The 26,172-nt window shown below is 36.0% G+C and overlaps 1 protein-coding gene across 1 annotated transcript in view; it reads right to left on the reverse strand.

The window, feature by feature from the left end:
* The window catches only part of HFM1 (helicase for meiosis 1), a 125,809-nt gene that overhangs the window by 28,535 nt on the left and 71,102 nt on the right, over positions 1-26,172 (reverse strand). Inside the window, exons 25-29 of the mRNA XM_007468524.1 lie at positions 23,689-23,774; positions 23,154-23,237; positions 22,872-23,029; positions 21,300-21,403; positions 20,697-20,831 (exon numbers count right to left, since the gene is read on the reverse strand). Of these exons, the coding sequence (XP_007468586.1) occupies positions 20,697-20,831; positions 21,300-21,403; positions 22,872-23,029; positions 23,154-23,237; positions 23,689-23,774 (567 nt within the window). The remainder of the gene's footprint in view (positions 1-20,696; positions 20,832-21,299; positions 21,404-22,871; positions 23,030-23,153; positions 23,238-23,688; positions 23,775-26,172) is intronic.

Below are 26,172 nucleotides of genomic sequence, written 5' to 3' on the forward strand. Positions count from 1 at the left end.
TGCTGAATGAGATAAGAATGAGGGTGGAGTTTTGAAACTTTTTTTTCTACTTTATACTTAAGCCTGAAGAACCCAGAAAGAAGGAAACCTCATGGCAGTTTGATGGTACCACTGACAGCAGCTAGTAGATAGGACATCATGCATATTTAATAAATGTTAGAAATAAGTGCTTTAGGGATATAAACAAATTTGCTATATGAATTCATAGAAAGGAGAGATTGCTTCCAGCTTGACCCCTCTAAGCTAGAATTAATATATCGAAATATATAATCTATTATTCTTCATTTATTATATTTAAGTAGGTTTTTCCTTGATTTTAATTCTCTGAGTAACATGGGAGAAGGGAGAGACATTTGAAGTGGTCCTTGAAGAACAGACAGGATCTGGACATGAGAAGGGGACCAGAGGAAGATGTTCCAGATAGACAGCATAATATCCAAAGGCAGCCAACCACAGACTATAGAAACAAATCAGTTTATTTTTGCTGGAGCACAGATTTTAAATTAGAAATGTTGGAGGTAGTGAAGAGCTCTGAAAACCTTTGTAATCTTTCTTGGTCCTTTACTCTTCATTTTCAGTGTGTTGCTCAATCAACTTTTTCAAGGCATGGCACATCTGAACAATGATAATATATGTATCGCACCCAGGGGTAAATGAATAAGGCTGCTCACCATATGAGGCAACTAGTTAGATGCCTTGAGGGCTGAGCAGATCAATGTACTGGGTACTGAAAAAGTAATAAAATATCCCTGGCAGCTGGTAGCTGACAGCTGAACCATAGCGTTCCCAACTGAACATAAACAATTTCGGCAGAATATAAACAATAATCAGATAAGGCCACTCTATGATTGTAGTAGAAGACAGATATAAGACTAGTGTGTAATTATTTCTGAAAGTAGAGGCAAGGACGCTGAAGAACCACAAAAATAACTAAACATCTCCCTCTTCTGGCTAACACAAATGACTACTATTTTTTTAATTCTCCCATCTCCAAGATAAGATATACCAAAATATCCAATATCCCACTTGCTGATAGCACCCAATCTAGAATTGACCTCTGCTTCTCCCAAACCCTTCTAAGAATCACTTGGCACAAGCTGAACTCCTATAATAGGCTCCTCGCAATTCCCTGAGATGACCCACAGTTCTGCAGGTGCTGTGCTCTCCTTTGCTGCAGCAAATTAAAAAATACCTAATTTTCCTCAAATATAGGTATGCTCCTAGTGATCCTTGTCTGAAAGGCTTCAACGTTATACTTTACAAGGTATGTCACGGCTTACTCATTGAGAAGTTTTGCCCCAGTTCGTGATCTCTGTTTTCCTTGAATCCAGTCCTACCATGCTACAATTTATCTATATGCTGTTGCTTAATTAATCCTCCCAAAATTCAACTCTGATCAGATCATTTGCCCACTTAGAAACGTTAGTTACTTCCTGCTGCCAACAAAATTAATTCCACATGTAAGGTCCTCCACAATGTAATTCTAGCCTCCCTTCTAGCATCCATATTAACCCTACATCCAAAAACATACATTCACTTGCCATTAGTGTTCAAATAGTCCCAAGCCTTTCTATGATTGTACCTTTGATACTACCTCTTGTCTTAGAAGACCCTTCTTTGTCTACCAGAAGCCTATCTATCAGCTTTCACAACCAACACAAATGGCACCTCTATCATGGAGATCTATACTGATCACCTAAATTGGAAGTGATTTCTCTCTCCTTCAAGCCCTTATGGCATTTTCTTTGCCCCTCTCACCTACTGTATGCTGCTTTATATTTAATGTATTTACATGAAAAACACAGTGGTGAAGTACAGGGCACCCTAAACTAGAGTAAGAAAACATGAGTTCTAATATGGATTGTTCTCTGTTAAAAACAACAACAACAACAACAGGGATTAAAAATAGTACTACCTGTTTTGGCCTTCCCTGGTGGTGCAGTTGTTAAGAATCCGCCTGCCAAAGCAGGGGACACGGGTTCGAGCCCTGGGCTGGGAAGATCCCACATGCCACGGAGCAGCTAAGCCCGTGCGCCACAACTACTGAGCCCATGTGCTGCAACTACTGAAGCCTGTGCACCTAGAGCCCATGCTCCGCAACGAGAAGCCACCGCAATGAGAAGCCCGCGCACCACAACAAAGAGTAGCCTCCACTCGCCCCAACTAGAGAAAGCCCGCACGCAGCAATGAAGACCCAAAGCAGCCAAAAATAAATAAATAAATAAATTTATTAAAAAAAATAATACCTGTTTTGTTACCTCACAGAGGTAAAAAGATAAAATGAAATTACATATGTGATAGCATTTTAAAATTAAGTAATTAATATATTAGTGTATGTATTATCTCTATTATTACATTAATTAAAGATTATACAAGTAAATATAAAATTGTTCTGAGTGCTATGAAGGAGAGGGGCACAATGCTATATAACAGGGGGAATGGTCCTGGTCAGGAATGTCTTGGAAGACTTTCCTAATGAAGTGATAATTGGACTGAGGACTGAAAAAAGAATGGCATTAACAAGGCAAAGGGGTAGGAGAAAGAAAGGGATAGCATATGAAAAAGCTTTAAACAAGAGAAAGCATGACACGTGGAGAAATTAAAAGAAGGTCAATGTGGCTGATGCTCAAAAAATGAGAGTGCATGAGATGAGACTACAGTGGTAGTAAGATCAGCCTATGTTCCTAGGGAGACAGCTCCACCATGGCACCCTGGTAATTGCATGTCTCCACCTAGGCAAGGCTCAGTTAGTTACAGAATGCCCTCTAATCCTCCCTGGGACATGTCAAGATAGGCAGTCTTGCGAGGAACTGTTAAAGGCTATTTCTCATCTGCCTCCTTAGCTTGCAGGAGGCTGCCTGTCCTGCATAAGGCTGCCATGAGGCAGTTTCTCATCTGTCTCCTGGTTCTAGTAAGGCATAGCGCTTTCCACCTTGACCCTTTCTGGTACAGCTGTAGGCTATAAAGTTGCTTAGCTGCAGCCTAAAGTTGACTCCTCAAAAACAAAGCAACCCATCATTCTCATCTGGTCCCTCCAGTTGTGTCATCCTCTGGGATTATGGATGCATGCAGCTGATACCATGCTGATCATGTTTTGCTGTCTGTGTAAGTAGTAAACTGTCTAAATATATTTGGGTCTCTTGTGTCTCTACCAGTCAATCCTATGGAGGTGAGGCAAGACTACATAGCAGCTGGCACCCCACTGCTACTTAGGAACTGATTGACTTAGTGTTAGTATGCAACCTTGTAGTGGATGTTAATGATGTGGATCTTTTATTCTAGGAGCTATGGGGAGCCACTGAAGTGTTTTAACCAAAGAAGGGACATAACTGAATTTGCAGTTTGAAAAAAGCAATCTATGGAGTGTAGTATGGAGAACAGGTTTGAGAGAGGACAGAGTAGATGCAAGAAAACTAGTTAAGGGCTTCCCTGGTGGCGCAGTGGTTGAGAGTCCGCCTGCCGATGCAGGGGACACGGGGTGGGACTGCTAGGTGCTTTACTGATCTTGGCTGGACTCTCCCCTATGTATAGGGCCTCAGCTGGAACATCTGTGCCAATTTGGCTTTCCTGCACACATCTCATCTCCTAAGATGCTAGCCCATGTATGTTGTAATGGCAAACACAGAGGAGGAAGAGAGCTTAGAAGCCCACAGTCTCTTGAGGTTTAGACTTGGAACAGACATACCAGCCTTTCTGTCACATTCTGTTGGCCAAAGCAGTTCAAAAAAAAAAAAAAAAAAAAAGAAAACTAGTTAAGAGGCTACTGTAGAAGAATGGATTTGAGAGAGGACGGAGCAGATAAAAGAAAATTACAGTTAACAGTCTAGAGTGGTAGTATTAGTAGATTCAAAGAGAATGGACTAATTTGAGAGATACATAGAAGGTAAAAATATTTTTAATGCAGAATCAAGTGGAGTGCTTTTCTTTCTTGAGCAACATATTATTTTCCCTGAAGTTTTACTGACTTTTAGTTTAGCAATATCTACCTAAAGTTTCTTTAGTTCATTCAATATTTCAAAGATAAAGGCAACTATATGAAAACACCTCACCCATTTACTCCCCCAATATATATCTCCTTTCTTGAGCCCTCCATCTTCCTCCCAATGCAATCTAGGCCTGTGCTATAGTTGTCATCCTGGAACTTCCTTTCATTAAGCTTCTGGGCTGAATCCACTATTGCTGGATTCTTTGACTATTTCTTTATTGGTTAACTGCTTTGTTTGATTGTGCTCATCCTAGAACAACTGCCTGAGAAAGGATGTATGAGAGTTAAACTTTCTGAATCCTTGAATGTATTAAGACGTCTTTATTTTTCTTTCACACTTAATTAAGTCTTCCTGGGTATAGAACACGGGGTTGGAAATCATTTTCCCCCTGGATTTTTAAGTCCACTGTCTTCTACCATCCAGTGTTGCTGATAAAAACATTAAAACTACTTCAATTTTTGTTCCTTGGAAGCATTTATGATTTTCTCTCTATCCATGATGTTCTGAAACGTTGCTTCCTTTGTAGATCTTCTTTCATTGATCCTAACCAGCACTAAGTAAGCCTTTTTGATGCGCAGATAGATGTCTCACTTTAAGTCTAGTGAATCTTCTCAAATTATTTATTCTGATTTGTTTGTTCTGTCTTCCTGAAACTTTTATTAGTCGGGTATCAGACTCCAGATTGCCCTCTTGTCTCATGTTTTCTGTCTCCTTGTCTTTTTGCTTTCATTCAGATTATACTGATTTTATTTTCTGGCCCTCCAGCTAAGCTGTTTTTTTTTTTTTTCAAACCATAATTTTTACTTCCCTGTGCTCGCTCTTCTTTAATTTTTATTTTTTTTCACAGCATGATATTCTGTTTTATGGATTCAATTTAGTCTTTAATTTCTATGATGTTACTGATTAGTTTATATTACGTTTTATTACATCTCTGAATTATCCGGTTGTTCTTTCGTCCACTTTCTGTTTACTTATTTTGGGCTTTCTTTCACATGTTCCAAATTTTCATCAAATGTCTCTTCATCCTTGGTTGTCTGCCTATACAGCAGTCCTATTATATCTCCACAGATGAGAAAATTAATTCACAAAGAGGTTAAGTAACATGTTCAAAACTATGAAATAATAAGTAGCAAATTTGAGATTCTAATTCAGGTGGTCTAATTCCAGAGCCTGATCTCTCAACCACCCTGCTTTACTAGTTATACTAGCTGCCTTAGTTCTCCCCATATAATGCATTTAATTTACTTAGGGAAGGAATCTACTGTTTGTGGGGTGGGAAGAATAGGAGGAAACGCCTTGAAGGTTGTTGTTTTGAAGTAAGTGATAAAGGAGTCACTTTGTCCCTTATCCAACAATTTCTAACAGATGAACTTCTAAACATTACCACAAGATGGTGCACAATGACTACACACATTTGTTCCCAGTGGTGGAAACTAACTAGGATCTGGAAATCTAATTATAGAGATTCTGAGGACACCCCAAAATTTCAAGGCAGTGTTGGCAAGTCTTGCTAGGAATGAGAACTATATACAAGTTTGTTTACAGAATACTAGTACACGGCTATTACTACCTAAGTGACAAAACTTCTACTGTATTTCTGTTAGAAATGATGCTTAGAAAATGTAAGTGCTTCTCCACCCCAACTCCACTCCCTAAGTCTGAGAACTGTCTGAATTTGTCTTATTAACAAACACAAGCTTACAGAGATTGTCAATTGGAAAAATAAGGTTCTGAGGGAAAAATAAGGTTCTGAGAGAAAACTGACCTAAGCTGTACACTTAGGTATAAAATTAACAGATCCCATACTCCATCACTATCATAATCTGAAATGCACATATTTTCTTAGTTCTGTCACATAATATATTAATTTACATGTTTTTAAAGTTCCAGTTTCCAAGTATTTAAAGCAAAATAAATCATTAATGTGAACTAGAAATGTATTTGAAGTAAATACTTAAAATTAACAGGGTCGATAATGACCAGTGGGGTAAGGGTCAGTTGCTTAAAAAAAAAAAATCCAGAAAAAACAAATTAAAAATAGGAGTCATCCCTGACACAGCTTCACATCCTAACTAAATTCAAATAATGTGGTCCGTGCATAAGCTACTGGAATTAATATTTTTAAAAGAATATTACTTTTTATTTTGCAGTTCCTGATATATGCTAATCATATTTATGCACTTTATAATTTTACTTTTTAAATGAGAAAGCAAATCTTTCAATTTTTTTGTCAAATATTACACTATCATTTTGTTATTTATCAAGAAAAGGATAGCACTAGTGAATTGGAGTCCTTGATTTTGCAATTTAATGCATGTATACACCAAAGAGTACAAAGAAAAGCAGACTGCCTTTTGACTAGTATTTAAATGTGCACACTTCCAAAGTGCTCGAGCACTGGTTTTATCGTTGCATTCTTCAAGTACATTAAATTTTCACACTCAAAATGGCATAGCAAATGCAGATTAACTTATTAATGTCAAATCAATTTTCTTCAAAGTAAACAAAGCCCATACTTCTTATTGAGAATGCATTTAAAGGATAAGAAGTTTAAATGATAAAAATAAAAGTTAAAAAAATTTTACAACTAAAAAGGTGTATTTTTCACACTGCCTAATCTTAAAAATAGCAAAAATATTTTTCCTAAAATTTTTTTTTTAATATATATATATATATATATATATTTTTCCTTTTTCTCTTTTTGTGAGTGTGTATGTCTATGCTTCTTTGTGTGAGTTTGTCTGTCTCCGCGGCATGTGAGATCTTCCCGGACCGTGGCACGAACCCGCGTCCCCTGCATCGGCAGGCGGACTCCCAACCACTGCGCCACCAGGGAAGCCCTACAAAAATTTTATCTCTTGGACTATAAATGTGAGAAACAACTAAAAAATAATTTTTTTTAAAGAGTTGTAGGAAGCATAAAAAAAATTCCTAATTATATTTGTACTCTAAGGTGCATACTTCTGTTTTTAAATATGGTCCTACAATTTGACAATATAAAATATTAAAATATTTGTTGAACCTACAAGCACATTTGGAAACAATCATGTAGCAACTATATTCTCTGAACTAAATATCAGTTTTTATCATTTAATAAAATGGTCAGAAAAGAGGTCAGAAAAACTGAAATCTGTATTGTTTTGAAAAGGCTGTTGTCACAACCTTAGTAGGGTAAATCTATGACCCCTTCGTTGTGTAAGTTACTGAGAAGGAAAATGCAGATAGTGTATGTATGTTACATATAAAGGTATAATTATATAACTTTATTTGGGGATACTTGAATTTGCATATAAGAACTGAATTATATAATCAGAATGTTCATAAGATTTGGGATGGTTTTATATATATGTATGTGAAGGGGGTATGTGTATAATAAAACATTTGCCTGATAGGAAGCATCTTTTATCTGTTTTCCACAGGGTTATGCTGAAAATGTGGGGGGCTTTTGCTCTCATAAAAGTCTCATGCTAGGGCTTCCCTGGTGGCACAGTGGTTGAGAGTCCGCCTGTCGATGCAGGGGATGAGTGTTCGTGCCCCGGTCCGGGAGGATCCCGCATGCCGCGGAGCGGCTGGTCCGGTGAGCCATGGCCGCTGAGCCTGCGCGTCTGGGACGGAGCCTGTGCTCCGCAACGGGAGGGGCCCCAGCAGTGAGAGGCCCGCGTACAGCAAAAAAAAAAAAAAAAGTCTCACGCTAGTAGGAAGTATAGTAAACATCCTAATTTTCACTACAGTTGCAAGCAACAGAAACAATTCAAGCTATTTAAAAAAAAAACCATGTGGTGGGTGGTGGAAATGTATTACATGAACATGGCTATCTCACAGAATCCAAAAGCAGCAATGCAGCTAGGCATCACGAGGGACTGAAACCAAGAAATGGAAAGTCATCAGAACTTCAGCTCTGGCCTTCTCACCTTTGCTTCTTTCTATACCTCTGCTTTAGTCTTCTCTTACATGGTCCAGCTATCTTTGATTATTTCTGTACATGGTAAAGGATGGCCACCGACAGCTCTGATTTTATATTCTCTTAGTGCAGTCCTAATTCTAAATTGTCTTTCTTAAACTGAGGTATTTCTTTTCTTCTAGGAATTTGGACTTTGAACTAAATGAAAGAAGGTCACCCTGGTTCCTGATAATTTTGCTGTCAGAAAAATAGTGGCCAGAACGGAGGTCCGAGGAGAATGCAGTACAAACAAGACAAACAATCTACTTCTGTGATATGGCAGTCAGTTCTAAGAAAAAGGGAGTCATTGAAAGATAGACAGAAACCTTCTTCCTTTTTTATATCTAAACATATACACCATGAGATTTCTAGTTTTCCTGTAGTGTGGTCTTTCATATCTTTTGCTACTGTATTACTAGATATTTGAGATTTCTAATGCTATTGTAAATGGTATTTTCAGAATTATGATTTCTATCAATTTTTTTGCTGGTAAGTAGTAATAAAACTGATGTTTAAATTTTTTAATTGAAATAGAATTCATACCACAAAGACCTTTTTCTTTTTTTCTTTTTTTTTTTTTTTGCTGTACGCGGGCCTCTCACTGTGGTGGCCTCTCCCGTTGCGGAGTGCAGGCTCCGGACGCGCAGGCTCAGCGGCCATGGCTCACGGGCCCAGCCGCTCCGTGGCATGTGGGATCTTGCCAGACCGGGACACAAACCCGTGTCTCCTGCATCGGCAGGCGGACTCTCAACCACTGCGCCACCAGGGAAGCCCCACAAAGACCTTTTTAAAGTACATGATTCAGTGGGTTTTTAGTATATTTCCAAGGTCATACAACCATCATAACTATCTAATTCCAGAACTCTGTCATCACCACAAAAAGATATCATGAACCCACTAGTAGTCACTCCTCATTTCTTCCTACCCCTTGCCCCTGGAATCACTAATCTACTTCCTGTCATTATGTATATGCCTATCCTAGACATTCACATAAATGGAATCATACAATATCTGATCTTTTGTGACTGGCTTCTCTCATTAGCATAATATTTTCAAGGTTCATCCATGTTGTAGCATGTATCAGTAGTTTATTCCTCTTTATGGCTGAATAATATTCCATTGAATGAATGTACCACATTTTACTTATCTATTAGTTGATGGATATTTGGGCTGTTTCTACTTTTTGGCTGTTATGAATAATGCTGCTATAAACATTCATGTACAAGTTTTTGTATGAATATTTTTCAATTTGTTTGGATATATACCTAGAGGAGGAATTCCTGGGTAATTCTATGTTTAACTTCTTGAGGAACTGACAAAATGTTTTCCAAAGCAGCTGCACCATTTCATATCTCCACTACCAAAGCATGAGGGTTTCAATTTCTCTGCATCTTTGCCAACACCTGTTACTGTCCATCTTTTTTATTAAAGCCATCCTACTGGGTGATACCACACTGTGGTTTTGATTTGAATTTCTGTATTGATTAATGATGTTGGACATCTTTTCATGTTGTATATTGGCCATTTGTAGCTCTTCTTTGAAAAATGTCTACTTAAATTCTTTGAGCAGTTTTAATTATTTGTGTTTTTATTGTTGAGTTGTAAGATTTCTTTATATATACTAGATTCTAGTCCTTTATCAGATATATGATTTGCAAATATTTTCTCATCTTGTGGGCTGTATTTCACTTTCTTGATAGTGTCAGTTGAAGCACAAAAATTTTTAACCTTGATAAAGTCCAATTCATCTGTTTTTCTTTCTTTGGTTGCTTGAGCTTCAGATGTCATATCTAATAAACTACTGCCTAATCCAACGTCAAGAAAATATACACCCATGTATTCTTCTAAGAGTTTTACAGTTTTAATTCTTATCTTTAGGTCATTGACCTATTTTGAGAAAATTTTTATATATAGTATGAAGTAGAGGTTCAAACTAATTCAACTGGCTATCCAGATGCCCAGCCCTATTTGTTGCAATACTATCCTTTCCCCACTGAATTGTTTCGGCATCTTTGTTCAAAATCAATTGGCCATAGATGTATAGATTTATTTCTGTACTTTCAATTATATTCTATTGATCTATATGTCTATTATTATGCCAGTACTACACTGCCTTGATCACTGTAGTTTTATAGTAAGTTTTGAAATCAGGAATTGTGAGTCTCCATGTTTGTTCTTTTTTTTAAAGATTGATTTGGCTATTTTGAGTCCCTTACATTTGCATATGAATTTTAGAATCAGCTTGTGAATTTCTGCCAAAAAAAAAGCTGGAATTTTGATAGGGACTGTATTGAATCTGTGAATTAACTTGGGAAATGTTGCCACCTTAATGATATTCAGACTTCCAATCCATGAACATGGCATATCTTTCCATTTATTTAGGTCTTCTTTAATTTCTTACAATGGTGTTTTGAAGTTTGCAGTGTTCACATCTTGCACTTATTTTGTTAAATTTATTAAGTATTTTATTCTTTTTTGATGTTATTGTACAATTTTTAATATTGACTCTTTATCCAGTGATGATTCTAAATTTAAATATTAATTCTAATAGTGTGTCCACAGAGTCTTTTATATTTTCTAGGTACATAATCATGTTGCTTTCAAGTAATGACAGTTTCTTTCTTTCTTCCTAACCCTTATCCCTTATATTTCTTTTTCTATATAATTGTACTGACTAGGACTTCTAGCACAATGTTGAAAAGAAGTATTGAATGGTAAGAGAGAACATTCATCATTCTCCATTTAAATAGAAAAGTTTAAAAATATTTCACTATTGTGTATGACATTTGCTATATATTTTTAATGAAAAATTAACATTGAATTTTTGTCAAAGTTTTTTTGACATCTATCAAGAGGATCACATGTTTTTTTCCTTTTTGTTCTTTTCCCTGTTAATGTAAGGATTATATTGATCCATTTTTAAATGCTAAGGCTCTCTTGCATGTATGGAATAAGCCATACTTAACTGTGCTGTATTATGCTTTTTAAATATGTGGCTGGATTCCACTTGCTAATATTTTGTTAAGAACTTTGGATTTATATTCATGAATAGACTGATGAATAATTTCTCTTTCTTTTAATGTCCTTGTCAGGATTTGAAATCAAAGTCATGCTGGCCTTCAAAAAAATTAAAACATTAGAAAATATTCTTTCTTTTTTTCTGGAAAAGTTTGGGTAAGTTTGATGTTATTTCTTCCTACATATTTGGAAAATTTTACCAATGAAGTTATCTAAGGCTCAGGGTTTCTTTATGGAAAGATTTTTTTTTAGTTTCTTCAAATTCATTATTAGTTTTAAGACTACTCAGATTTTCTATTTCTTCTGTCAGTTTTGGTAAGATTTCTCCTCAAGGTATTTGTTCCATTTTACCCAAATTATGTCAAATTTATTGGTATAAAGTTATTCATATCTTGTTGGGGTCTTTTTTATGCCTGTATGATCTGTAATAATATCACCTTTTTCATTCTTGATATTTCTTTTAAATTAATTAATTTATCTTATTTAGTTTTGGCTGCATTGGGTCTTCGTTGCTGCATGCAGGCCCCCTCCAGCTGTGGCAAGCAGGGGCCACTTCTCACTGCAGTGTGCAGGCCTCTTACTGCGGTGGCCTCTCCCCTTGCAGAGCACGGGCTCCAGGCATGCAGGCTTCAGTAGTTGTGGCATGAGGCTCAGCAGTTGTGGCTCACAGGCTCTAGAGCACAGACTCAGCAGGTGTGGCACATGGGCCCAGCTGCTCTGCAGCACGGGGGATCCTCCCGGACCACAGCCTGAACTCATGTTCCCTGCATTGGCAGGCGGATTCTTAACCACCGTGCCACCAGGGAAGTCTGATATTGTTAATTCATGTTTTATCTCTTCTTTATCAGTCTTGGTAGGGACTTCTTAAATTTATTCATCTTTTCAAAGAACCAAATCCAATAAATTTGGCTGATAAATTTAGCAGTAATAATTAATTCCTTCAGTTATTTTTTTTCTCAAAATGTCTCGATTTCACTTTCATTTTTGAAGGATATTTTTCACTGCACATGGAAATCTAGGCTGGCAACATTCTGAAGCTATTATTCCATTATCTTCTGGTTTCCATCATCACTGCTGAGAAGTTAGCTGTCAGTTTCGCTGTTGCCCTTTGAGGGTAGTGTGTAGTTTTTCTGTGTTTGCTTTTTAAGATTTTCAGCAGTTCTGCTATATTGTGCCCCAGTGTGGTTTTCTATGTATTTGTCTCTGCTTGGGTTTGCTGAAATTCTAAACTCTGTGAGTTGATGTCTTTCATTATTTTGGAATGTTCTCAGCCATGGTCTCTTTAAATATTGCATTTGTCCCATTCTTTCTCTACACTGCTTCTCAGCCTTTACATATATGTTAGCACTTTGAGTATTATGCTCTTTTCTGTTCTTTCTGTTCTCTTATCTCTGGGCTTCCATTTAGACATTTTCTATTGATATGTCTAACAGTTCACAAATCCTGTGTTTGGCCATATCCAATCTATTACTAAACCTACTCAAAGAGTTCTTCACTTCAGATATTTTATTTTTCAGTTCTAGGAAGTTCACTTAAATCTCTATATGGATTCCAATTTTCTGGTTAAAATTTCCATCATTTCATTCATTTCATCTTTTTTTACCTCTATTTTCTTGAAAATATTAATCATAGTTGTTTTACAATCTTTAAATGCCAACGCCACCATTTGAATCATCCACAGAGTTGCTTCATTTTCTTATATAGTTAATTATGAGTCATATGGCCCTTCCTCTTTGCAGGTCTCACAATTTTTTATTGTATGGCAGACATTATACCTACAGATTCCAGATTATGTTATATTCCACCATAGAGGGTTTCTTTTCTTCTCTGTCAGGCAAACATGGTGAGTAGCTGATCATATAAAACCCTTTTTAAGGCATGGCTTACCCGGCCTTTTAATTAAGAGCCTATGGATCCTTGACTCCTCAGCCCTGGAATGGCTCTCCCTCTCTGGAATTTTAGTCCCTTTAGTTCGCTTTCATAGATGTCCTAAAAGTTGTAATTTTTATAACTTATGTAGGCTTTTATAATTGCTGCTATCAGAGCATTGGCCTGTCCCAAATTACCACATCCTACCCAGAAGTGGAAGCTCCTCTGAATTCTTTAAAGAGGAGGATGAGTGCTCCTCAGCTCACAGAGTAGTTCTGTATGTCCTCTTTTGCCGTCATTCACTGCAATTACTGTTTATGTCCTCTTTTGCCATCATTCACTGCAATTACTGTTTATTATAACTACCTATACTATTCAGAGAACATGACTGTTTAGATTACTTTGGTAAGTAGCTGCTGCTCTCACATTCCCCAGTACCTGTTAATTGCTCCCTTTACTGGGCCTTTCACAAAGCAGTGAAAATAGAACCAAGTGAATAAGGAAGAGCTGTATGGTAGACTGCCTATGCCTCAAGTATTAACAACATTTAGTGTTTGTTTTGTAGATTTGCTATGGAATACTGTAAATGTTTTCCATTACTATCAGTCAGAATTAATTCTTAAAAACTATTCAAACAACAGAAAATAAAATAATAAAATAAATAAAATAGTACATGTGTAGCCAGTTGGTGGGATACCCAACACACAGAAGATCTATTCCAAGTGATGTTAAAACACAGTAATTTGACTACACATGCCTAGTGAGATATAGTCTAAGAATAAAAATATTTACCATAAAACCCGTATTTTTAATAATGACATTAAGAGTGCACTTTGGGGAATTCCCTGGCAGCCCAGTGGTTAGGATTCTGTGCTTCCACAGCAGGGGGCATGGGTTTGATCCCTGGTCAGGGAAATAAGATCCCACAAGCTGCACAGTGTGACCAAAAAAAAAAAAAAAAAAAAATAGTGCATTTTGGTGTTGTTATCCTGAGACTTTGTTGTGTATATAATGTAGAATAAAGAAAATTAGTGGGGAGACCTTCAAGATGGCAGAGGAGTAAGACATGGAGATCACCTTCCTCCCCACAAATACATCAGAAATACAACTACATGTGGAAAAACTCCTACAGAACACCTACTGAATGCTGGCAGAATTTCAGATGCCCAAAAGGCAAGAAACTCCCCACGTACCTGGCCGTGTGGCTGACACGGGCTTGGTGCTCCAGCTGGGTGTCAGGCCTGTGCCTCTGAGGAGGGAGAGCGGAGTTCAGGACTTTGATCCACTAGAGACCTCCTGGCTCCACGTAATATCAAACAGCGAAAGCTCTCAATCTCAATGCTAAGACGTAGCTCCAATCAACAATCAGCAATCTACAGTGCTCGACACCCTATGCCAAACAACTGGCAAGACAGGAACACAACCCCATCCATTAGCAGAGAGGCGGCCTAAAATAACAATAAGGTCACAAACACCCCAAAACACACCACCGGATGCGGTCCTGCCCACCAGAAAGACAAGATCCAGCCTCAGCCACCAGAACACAGGCACTAGTCCCTTTCACCAGGAAGCCTGCACAACCCACTGAACCAACCTAAGCCACTGGGGGCAGACACCAAAAACAATGGGAACTACGAACCTGCAGCCTGCAAAAAGGAGACCGCAAACACAATAAGTTAAGCAAAATGAGAAGACACAGAACCACACAGCAGATGAAGGAGCAAGGTAAAAATGCACCAGACCAAACAAGTGAAGAGGAAATAGGTAGTCTACCTGAAAAAGAATTCACAGTAATGATAGTAAAGATGATCCAAAATCTTGGAAATAGAATGGAGAAAATAACAAAGATCTAGAAGAACTAAAGAGCAAACAATGATGAACAGCACAATAAATGAAATTAAATATTCTCTAGAGGGAATCTATAGCAGAATAACTGAGGCAGAAGAACAGATAAGTGACATGGAAGATAAAATAGTGGAAATCACTACTGCAGAGCAAAATAAAGGAAAAAGAATGAAAAGAATTGAGGACAGTCTCAGAGACCTCTGGGACAACATTAAATGCACCAACATTCGAATTATATTGTCCCAGAAGAAGAAGAGAAAAGGAAAGGGACCAAGAAAATATTTGAAGAGATTATAGTTGAAAAATTCCCTAATATGGGAAAGGAAATAGTCAATCAACTCCAGGCAGTGCAGAGTCCCATACAGGATAAAGCCAAGGAGAAACACACCAAGACACATATTAATCAAACTATCAAAAATTAAATACAAAGAACAAATATTAAAAGCAGCAAGGGAAAAACAACAAATAACATACAAGGGAATACCCATAAGGTTAAGAGCTAATCTTTCAGCAGAAACTCTGCAAGCCAGAAGGCAGTGGCAAGACATATTTAAAGTGATGAAAGGGAAAAACCTACAACCAAGATTACTCTACCCAGCAAAGAACTCATTCAGATTCAACAGAGAAATTAAAAACTTTACAGACAAGCAAAAGCTGAGAGAATTCAGTACTACCAAACCAGCATTACAACAAATGCTAAAGGAACTTCTCTAGGCTGGAAACACAAGAGAAGGAAAAGACCTACAATAGCAAACAAACCCAAAACAAATGGTAATAGGAACACACATATCGATAATTATCTTAAATGTAAATGGATTAAATGTTCCAACCAAAAGACACAGACTGGCTGAATAGATACAAAAACAAGACCCATATATATGCGCTCTACAAGAGACCCACTTCAGACCTAGGAACACATACAGACTGAAAGTGAGGGGATGGAAAAAGATATTCCATGCAAATGGAAATCAAAAGAAAGCTGGAGTAGCAATTCTCGTATCAGACAAAAGAGACTTTAAAATAAAGACTAATACAAGAGACAAAGAAGGACACTACATAATGATCAAGGGATCAATCCAAGAAGAAGATATAACAATTGTAAATATTTATGCACCCAACATAGAAGCACCTCAATACATAAGGCAAATGGTAACAGCCATAAAAGGGGAAATTGACAGTAACACAATCATAGTAGGGGACTTTAACACCCATTTTCACCAATGGACAGATCATCCAAAATGAAAATAAATAAGGAAACACAAGCTTTAATGATACGTTAAGCAGGATGGACTAAATTGATACTTATAGGACTTTCCATCCAAAAACAACAGAATACACTTTCTTCTCAAATCCTCATGGAACATTCTCCAGGATAGATCATATCTTGGGTCACAAATCAAGCCTTGGTAAAGTTAAGAAAATTGAAATCATACCAAGTATCTTTTCTGACCACAAAGCTATGAGACTAGATATCAATTTCAGGACAAAATCGATAAAAAATAGAAACACGCGGAGGCTAAAGAATATGCTACTTAATAACCAAGAGACGACTGAAGAAATCAAAGAGGAAATCAAGAAATCCCTAGAAACAAATGACAATGAAAACACGACAACCCGAAACCTATGGGATGCAGCAAAAGCAGTTCTAAGAGGGAAGTTTATAGTAATACAACCCTACCTCAGGAAACAAGAAATAATGCAAATAAACAATGTAACCTTACACCTAAAGCAATTAGAGGAAGAAGAACAAAAAAATCCCAAAGTAAGCAGTTGGAAAGAAATCATAAAGACCAGATCAGAAATAAATGAAAAAGAAATGAAGGAAACAATAGCAAAGGTCAATAAAACTAAAAGCTGGTTCTCTAAGAAGATAAACAAAATTGATAAACCATTAGCCAGATTCATCAAGAAAAAAAGAGGGAGAAGACTCAAATCAATAGAATCAGAAATGAAAAAGGAGAAGTAACAACTGACACTGCAGAAATACAAAGGATCAAGAGAGATTACTACAAGCAACTATATGCCAATAAAATGGACAACCTGGAAGAAATGGACAAATTCTTAGAAAAGCACAACCTTCTGAGACTCACCCAGGAAGAAATAGAAAATATAAACAGACCAATCACAAGCACTGAAATTGAGACTGTGATTAAAAATATTCCAACAAACAAAAGGCCAGGACCAGATGGCTTCACAGAAGAATTCTATCAAACATTTAGAGAAGAGCTAACACCTATCCTTCTCAAACTCTTCCAAAATATAGCAGAGGGAGGAACACTCCCAAACTCATTCTACAAGGCCACCATCACCCTGATACCAAAACCAGACAAAGATGTCGCAAAGAAAGAAAGCTACAGGCCAATATCACTGATGACCACAGATGCAAAAATCCTCAACAAAATACTAGCAAACAGAATCCAACGACACATTAAAAGGATCATACACCATGATCAATTGGGGTTTATCCCAAGAATGCAAGGATTCTTTAATATATGCAAATCAATCAATGTGATAAACCATATTAACAAATTGAAGGAGAAAACCATATGATCATCTCAATAGATGCAGAAAAAGCTTTTGACAAAATTCAACACCCATTTATGATAAAAACCCTTGAGAAAGTAAGCATAGAGGGAACTCACCTACACATAATGAAGGCCATATATGACAAACCCACAGCCAACATTGCTCTCAATGGTGAAAAACTGAACCCATTTCCTCTAAGATCAGGAACAAGACAAGGTTGTCCACTCTCACCACTGTTATTCAACATAGTTTTGGAGGTTTTAGTGACGGCAATCAGAGAAGAAAAAGAAATAAAAGGAATCCAAATCAGAAAAGAAGAAGTAAAGCTGTCACTGTTTGCAGAGGACATGATCCTATACACAGAGAATCCTAAAGATGCTAAGAGAAAACTACCAGAGCTAATCAATGTATTTGGTAAAGTAGCAGGATACAAACTTAATGCCCAGAAATCTCTTGCATTCCTATACACTAATGATGAAAAATCTGAAAGAGAAATTAAGGAAACACTCTCATTTACCATTGCAACAAAAAGAATAAAATACCTAGGAATAAATCTACCTAGGGAGACAAAAGACCTGTATGCAGAAAACAATAAGACACTGATAAAAGAAATTAAAGATGATACAAACTAATGGAGACATACACCATGTTCTTGGATTGGAAAAATCAACATTGTGAAAATGACTATACTGCCTAAAGCAATCTACAGATTCAGTGCAATCCCTATCAAACTACCACTGGCATTTTTCACAGAACTACAAGAAAAAATTACACAATTTGTATGGAAACACAAAAGACCCCAAATAGCCAAAGCAATCTTGAGGAGGAATCAGGCTCCCTGACTTCAGACTATACTACAAAGCTACAGTAAGCAAGACAGTATGGTACTGGCACAAAAACAGAAATATAGATCAATGGAACAGGATAGAAAGCTCAGAGATAAACCCACACACATATGGTCACCTTATCTTTGATAAAGGAGGCAAGAATATAAAATATAGAAAAGACAGCCTCTTCAGAAAGTGGTGCTGGGAAAACTGGACAGCTACATGTAAAAGAATGAAATTAGAACACTCCCTAACACCATACACAAAAATAAACTCAAAATGGATTAAAGACCTAAATGTAAGGCCAGACGCTGTAAAATTCTTAGAGGAAAACATAGGCAGAACACTCTGTGACATAAATCACAGCAAGATCCTTTTTGACCCACCTCCTAGAGAAAGGGAAATAAAAACAAAAATAAACAAATGGGACCTAATGAAACTTAAATGCTTTTGCACAGCAAAGGAAACAATAAACAAGACGAAAAGACAGTGCTCAGAATGGGAGAAAATATTTCCAAATGAAACAACTGTCAAAAGACTAATCTCCAAGATTTACAAGCAGCTCATGCAGCTCAATGTCAAAAAAACAAACAACCCAATCCAAAAATGGGCAGAAGACCTAAATAGACATTTCTCCAAAGAAGACGTACAGATTGCCAACAAACACATGAAAGGATGCTCCACATCACTAATCATTAGAGAACTGCAAATCAAAACTGCAATGAGGTGTCACCTCACACCAGTCAGAATGGCCATCATCAAAAAATAAATGCTGGAGAGGGTGTGGAGAAAATGGAACCCTCTTGCACTGTTGATGGGAATGTAAATTGATACAGTCACTATGGACAACAGTATAGAGATTCCTTAAAAAACTAAAAATAGAAAAACCATATGACCCAGGAATCCCACTACTGGGCATATACCCTGCGAAAACCATAATTCAAGAAGAGTCATGTACCACAATGTTCATTGCAGCTCTATTTAGAAGAGTCAGCACATGGAAGCAACCTAAGTGTCCATCGACAGATGAATGGATTAAGAAGATATGGCACATATATACAATGGAATATTACTCAGCCATAAAAAGAAATGAAATTGAGTTATTTGTAGTGAGATGGATGGACCTAGAGACCGTCATGCAGAGTGAAGTAAGTCAGAAAGAGAAAAATAAATACCGTATGCTAACACATACATATGGAATCTAAAAAAAAAAAAAAAAAAAGGTTCTGAAGAACCTAGGGTCAGGATAGGAATAAAAACGCAGACGTAGAGAATGGACTTGAGGACACGGGGAGTGGGAATGGTAAGTTGGGACAAAGTGAGAGAGTGACATGTACTTATACATACTATCAAATGTAAACTAGATAGCTAGTGGGAAGCAGCTGCATAGCACAGGGAGATCAGCTCAGTGCTTTTTGACCACCTAGAGGGGTGTGATAGGGAAGGTGGGAGGGAGATATGGGGATATATGTATATGTATAGCTGACTCACTTTGTTATAAAGCAGAAACTAACACACTATTGTAAAGCAATTATACTCCAATAAAGATGTAAAAAAAAAAAAAAAGAAAATTAGTGACATTCTATCATTTTTGGAGTTACTGCAAAACAAATCTCTCAGCATGGCAGAAAGGAGATAGATTATTGAGTGCAGAATTGAGTTTAAGGATAAATACCATAGCCCTGAATTAGATTTGGACATTTAACTATGAATCAGTTATGTATTTTATCTTTAAAAAGAAAAAAATCACATATTTCCTAAATCTGTGCATGGAAAAGGCAAGAGATAATAATCAGTCAATGGCAATGAGCTCTTCAAGCACACAGAAAACTATTTATCATGAAAGGAAACCAGGTATCTTTGGAGAAAAGGCTTATTACAGGTCTGGGTCTGGAATTATAAAAGGTTAAGCCTGGAACATCATATCACCTCACAAAGCAAGGAAGCTGTCAAGACTACTAGGGACATAGCAAAAGGATTCAGAAGCCAATCTGGTATATCTAGGTGGTATCAAGATGATATATCTACAACATTTATGAGTAATCAGCGGTTTGAACATTAACTCAATATTGGGTAATTATTAGTTACTATTAGCTTTTTATGTCAAGAGTAATGCAGTATTTTTTTCTTAAATCCTTACCATTTACAAATATATACTGAAACATTTACGGAGGGAATAATATGATATCTGATTTTCTTCAAAAAAATACAAGGGGAAATCTAAACAGAGGTACAGATGAAACTATATTAGCCCTGAGTTGATAATTGTTTAAGGTGGGTGATGAGTACATGAAGGTTCCATATACACTTCTTTCTACTTTCGTCTTTATTTGAATGTCCCATAATAAAAAAAAAATTGTCACCTGCTTTACCTTATCAAATCCGTTAATTCTTGTATATCACTTGCTCTCCCCCTGACATGGCCATAAGAATGGAGTGGGTATGAAAAGGGGGAAATGTATACAAAAAACTAGTCAAATAATTCTTTGCTCCAAAAATCACCCCAATTTTGACAAATATTAACACTAAGAATTCCTACTGTACATTATTAATGCAATTATTAGAAAGTCTAAACATCTAATTCCACAGTATCCACAATCTGAATGAAGCAGTACTATACTGATGATACTACCCTCAGCCATATCTTTGCTTTAATGCAAAACAGGACTAAATACAGCTATTTACCTTTACTGGGCCCTGCTATTGAATGTTTAAAATGGGACATCTCTGTTTCTGTTTTTTTTCGCATAATTATTTGATTTCCAAATCTCTTGGGTCCTAAGTAAAAGACTGTAAATTTCTGCTGTATATCAAGTCCAACTGAAAAAAGAAAAAAAAAAGCATACAAATGCTTATTTAAGTCATATAAATCCACACATGAGACCATTTATTTGTTTTTATACCTGTTATATTTTATACATTTTTGAACTGTAAAGTCTAACAAGTCCAGGCAATAGAAATGTTTTAAAGATACTTTAAAAAGTATAACAAATGAAAATTTATACATCTGTCATAAAAATAAAAATCAATGTTCCTACAGTAATTGAAATTTATCTTAAAAAATAAAATGTCTACAAATGAACAGATAAAATTTTAATTTTATTATCCTAGTCTCTGCCATCTTTTACATATCCAAATATATGAAGCTTCCTTTAAAATTATTCATTTTACTTAAATAAATTATTCTTACACAATATCACTTATGTTTTCTGTTTTACATAAAGGAAATAATTTTTAAATGCTATCATATTTTTTACATTCATGTCTTCATTACTTCAATGAACTTACCATATTCAGAACTAATTAGATTTATGCTAAGATCTTCAGATTTAAGAGCTCGCCTCACATCAATCTTTTTAGCCCAATTTCCAGCTTTTAGCAAAACAGAATCCCTGAAAAAGAGTAATGCATCATTTAATAGTGATCTTGAACACTAAATGAAATGAAATAATAAATTAATGTTCAAGGGCTAACTGATCCTAAGATAGGTCCTATCTGGTAGTAAACTGAAGTGAGTTACTGAAAACTACCTTCCCTAAGTTCTGAGGATAGGGAAATGGAGTGTCAATGGAACTACCGTTACCATAATTTTCTTAACTATATGTCCACCCAACAGCTGGCTCTAAGTTGCACTGAATCATTTCAGGCCTGCTTGAATAAATAATTGCTATCAATAACCTATGACCTTGACCTTAAATCACTACCACTTTAAAATGGCTATACATAAGTTACATGGATTTGTGAGAACTTCAACAGTATTTTTTTAAATGATATGAAATAGTTTGTATCTAATAACACAACACCAGCAACCAATTTTGTGATTGAACTTATTTTAGCCTCCTATAGTCAAGGCTGTCATTAGATTTAGTTGTCACAGAGAATAAAGATTTGTATAATTATATATTCTCTGTAAGTGTATCATGGCTAGTTGCAGGAGAGTAATTATCAGTGAAAAGGATATCCTTATCAGTCACTGCAGTCCCATTAGGAACCTTGCACAGGATGTTTTAGGAAGCCATATTCCAGTACACTGGAAAAAAATTAGGAGATTCCCATTTCAGAATCACTGCCATCCTGAACTTACAGGTACAGTTATATGCTAGGAGCATAGGCTCTGGAGTAAGAATGCTTGGCTTCAAAACTAGTTTTTGCTGTAAACTACCTATATAACCTTGGTCTCAAATTTCTCCTCTATAAAGTATATATAATGATAGTAGCACCTATCTCATACAAAGATTAAACAATTCAATACCTGGAACCTACTAAGTGCTCAAAAAATATTAGCTGTAGCTACAACTATTATCTTTAGAGTTTGCTTATGACATCCTGGGAGAAAATATCAATAGTATTAGAAAAAAGGCTGAAGTAAAAATTATAGAATGACATGCTAGAGAACTAGATATAAGGCAAGGTACCCCCTTTATCTATTGGATCTGGTTGCCTGGATCCTACAATGGCGGTAGTAGTTTGTTAGATTTTAATTTGGAAATAGAAGATATATTTTAAAGTAAGTAGGAGGAAGATTGCACTCAAAGAGTAGTAAGGTCATGAATGATAGGAGAAAAGCAACAAAATAAGAAAGTTCAGCAACAGTGAATTAGAGCTACTCCTAAAGGTCATCTATTACTTGTTTCAAACCATGGTGATAGACTTTACACTTTGTTCATTTGAGTACTAAATATAATCTAAACCAACAGATCCAATATTAGTATCTTCTTTAATAGACAAACTGTCCCGTTATAGCATCAGGAAAATGTAATTTAACTGATCCCACCATGATTTTATTACTTTTTTCCTCAGCAGAATTTTTCTTTTATAGTATATGCCTAGAAATAAAACAAATAGAAATTTCACACTTACATAATTTTGTGCTTAGAAACCAGTTGATTATCTGCATCACCTATGATTAAGGTAACGTAGTGGGAATCTGGTGCTGTTCTTTTAGTTTGTAGCTGTTCAAAGTTTCTTAATATAACAGTCACTAATATTTCTGCCATGGTATCACTATATCTTGCAATCTTTAAAAAAGGATAGGCATAAAAAGTGTTAAAAATAACCTTACTACTCATACTCACCTCCAAGTCAGCTATGGGTAGCTTTATTCCTGAAAATCAAAATATATGAAAAATAGAAAATATTTACCTGTTCCACTTCAAGTTCATATTTTGGTAGATACATCACTGTTTCTTTTATCTGAGTTCCAAAAGGGGGATGTCTATTTAAAATCTAAAACATATTTATGTCATTATGTTCTTATTACAACACTAAAAACTCTTTTAGTAAAATATTTTTTAGAGTCAATAGTTTTAACATGCTTATTACCTAAAATCTTAAGTTAAAAATATATATGACTGGGCTTCCCTGGTGGCGCAATGGTTGAGAGTCCGCCTGCTGAAGCAGGGGACATGGGTTCGTGCCCTGGTCAGGGAAGATCCCACGTGCCGCGGAGCGGCTGGGCCCGTGAGCCATGGCCGCTGAGCCTGCGCGTCCGGAGCCTGTGCTCCACAACGGGAGAGGCCCACATACCGCAAAAAAAAAAATTATATATATATATATATATATGTATATATGACTATGAGAGGGAAATCATTTTTTGGCAGAAATAAAGATACAAAAGTCAGGCTTTAGAATTTATACAGAATTCAGGTAACATTAGGAATAAGTAAATATTAAATACCAGTTCAAGTTTCCTTGCATCTGTTTCTTCTATCTTTTTAAAGGTAGTCAAACCTGCATTTACCATAGCATTTGATAATGTTACACCTGTGGAAAATTAATCAAATAGTTTTTAAACAATCCACTTAAAACTAAATCTACACTTAAATATTTAACAACTACATTAGTAAAAAAGAAAAATTTAAAGAGCCAGACTAATGACTTACTTTTAAAGTTGTTAAAAAATGTTCTCAATTGGATTAATTGGGCTGAGACATTATTTGATTGTTCATATTTATTTTTTCAAACTCAAATAAAACACTCATGTGCTTTATAAAAGAAAGAGGAATTCTTTGATCCACATGATGTCTCAACCCTTAGTTTTACCTTATGTCATAGAGCAAGTACCAAGAAACATCTATGGTTAAACTCATGTTTTTAAAAAAGACAACATTATTCAGGGATGGGAATATTGTTTCATGAAGCTATGGCTCTCTGAGCATTGCTGTCTTGAAATGAGTTCATGGTAGGTTTATGTTGAACTTTTAAAGAAACAGGAACTCAAGAAATTGAGTTCTCTCTCTGTTTCTGTACTAATTCAGATAATTTTACTCTTCTGCCTAAAATTTCCAATGCCTTTCCATTGCATTTAGAATAAAATGGCCATTTCCTTACTATGGCCAAACTCCCTTACCTATATGACTTGAACACAGCCTACCTCTCCCATTTAATTTCCTACCATTCCCCTCTTGCTGACTATTCTCCAGCCACACCGGCTTTAATTTTGCTCCTTAAATACATCAAGTGCTCTTCCATCTTTGGACCTTTTCTGTTTCTTCATGCTTTGAGAAACCATAATTTTTAATTCTTACACTCATATGAATGATTTTAACCAAATCCCAAAATAGAAGATATTGTCAGAAGCATAAAATTCTAAACTAGTACCACCTTGTTTAAGGCACACATATTACTGATGAGGGTATGATACTCCTTTCCTTACTCATATCTTTAACTATTTTTGGGAATTTCTCTTAATCTTTAGACACAACTCCTAGTATTCTTAATTCCTTAATGTTCATTTCCATTTTCCCTTATAACCTTTCCTGATTTTTAATTTTTAGTTTATAAACATTGTTGAAAATCAATTTGCATTCATTATTTTTTCCTGGTGCTCAATAAGAACTTAGATTTACTTTTTTGTTTGGATTCTCTCACTTTCCTATTACATGAATTTTGCTGGTCAATATTTGTTTCTTTTTGTTCAGCTGTACTAAGTGTGAAAAACATGTTCGTGTTCAACAATTTGGAAGGGATAGAATGCAAATGATGCCCAGACTGACAATATTCTAGAAAGTCAGAAAGACCGGCTTCTTCCAGTATAGTGAAATTTTATTAATTAATTTTTATGGATAATTCATACTTTTCTTAATCATTCTGCTATTGATGGACATTTAAGATTATGTGATTATAAACAATGTTTATATTTGTATCCATGTGGAAATATTTCTATAAATGTAATTGCTAAAGTGAAATTGCTGTTTTAAAGAGATTGTGCATTTTAATTGGTAGATATCATGAGACTTAGACTCCAACCAACACTGCATGAGAATGTTCATAACCTTATACTATCTCCACTACAGGACTTTTAATTTTTGCTCATTTGGTGAGTGAATATAGTTTCCTTTGGATTTAGTTATTTATTTTTACAATTTTATTGACTGAAGTATAATTCACATACAATATACTTGACATGTGATTTTGTGTGTTTATGTATGTGTATGAGAAACTATCACCACAACCAAGCTAATAAACATTACCATTGCCTCTAAAAGTTTCCTTGTGCCACTTTGTAATTCTTCACTACCTCTTCTGTCCCCTCCCCACACAGTCCCCAAGCAACCACTGATCTGCTTTCTATCACTATTGTATTTTCTAGTCTTTTATTTAAATGGAATTAAATAGTTTTCTTTTTAGTCTGGCTTCTTCTACTCTGTATAATTATTGTAAGATTCATCCATGTTGTTGTTTGTATCAACACTTCATGCCTTTTTATTGCTGAGTATATATATCCACACTATAGGATACACCACAATTTATTTTCCATTTGCGTGTTCATGGATATTTAGGCTGTTTTCAAATGTCTTGGTTATTAGAATTGTGTGTCTACATGCTTTTATTTCTTTTGGGTTATTAAGCATGAAAGGGCCGGTTGCATGGTAGGTTTATGTTGAACTTTTAAAGAAACAATCAAATGGTTTTCCAAAGTGGTTGTAACATTTTACATTCCCACAGTGAGAGTTCCAGTTGAACCACATCCTCTCTAGCACTCTGTCAAGTTTTAATTATTTTAGTGGCGACTTCCCTGGTGGCGCAGTGGTTAAGAATCCACCTGCCAATGCTAGGGGACACGGGTTTGATCCCTGGTCCAGGAAGATCCCACATGCCACAGAGCAACTAAGCCCATGTGCCACAACTACTGAGCCTGCTCTCTAGAGCCCATGAGCCA

This window comes from Lipotes vexillifer, unplaced genomic scaffold, assembly GCF_000442215.2.
Source record: "Lipotes vexillifer unplaced genomic scaffold, Lipotes_vexillifer_v1.1 scaffold490, whole genome shotgun sequence".
NCBI classification, from domain to species: Eukaryota; Metazoa; Chordata; class Mammalia; order Artiodactyla; family Lipotidae; genus Lipotes; species Lipotes vexillifer.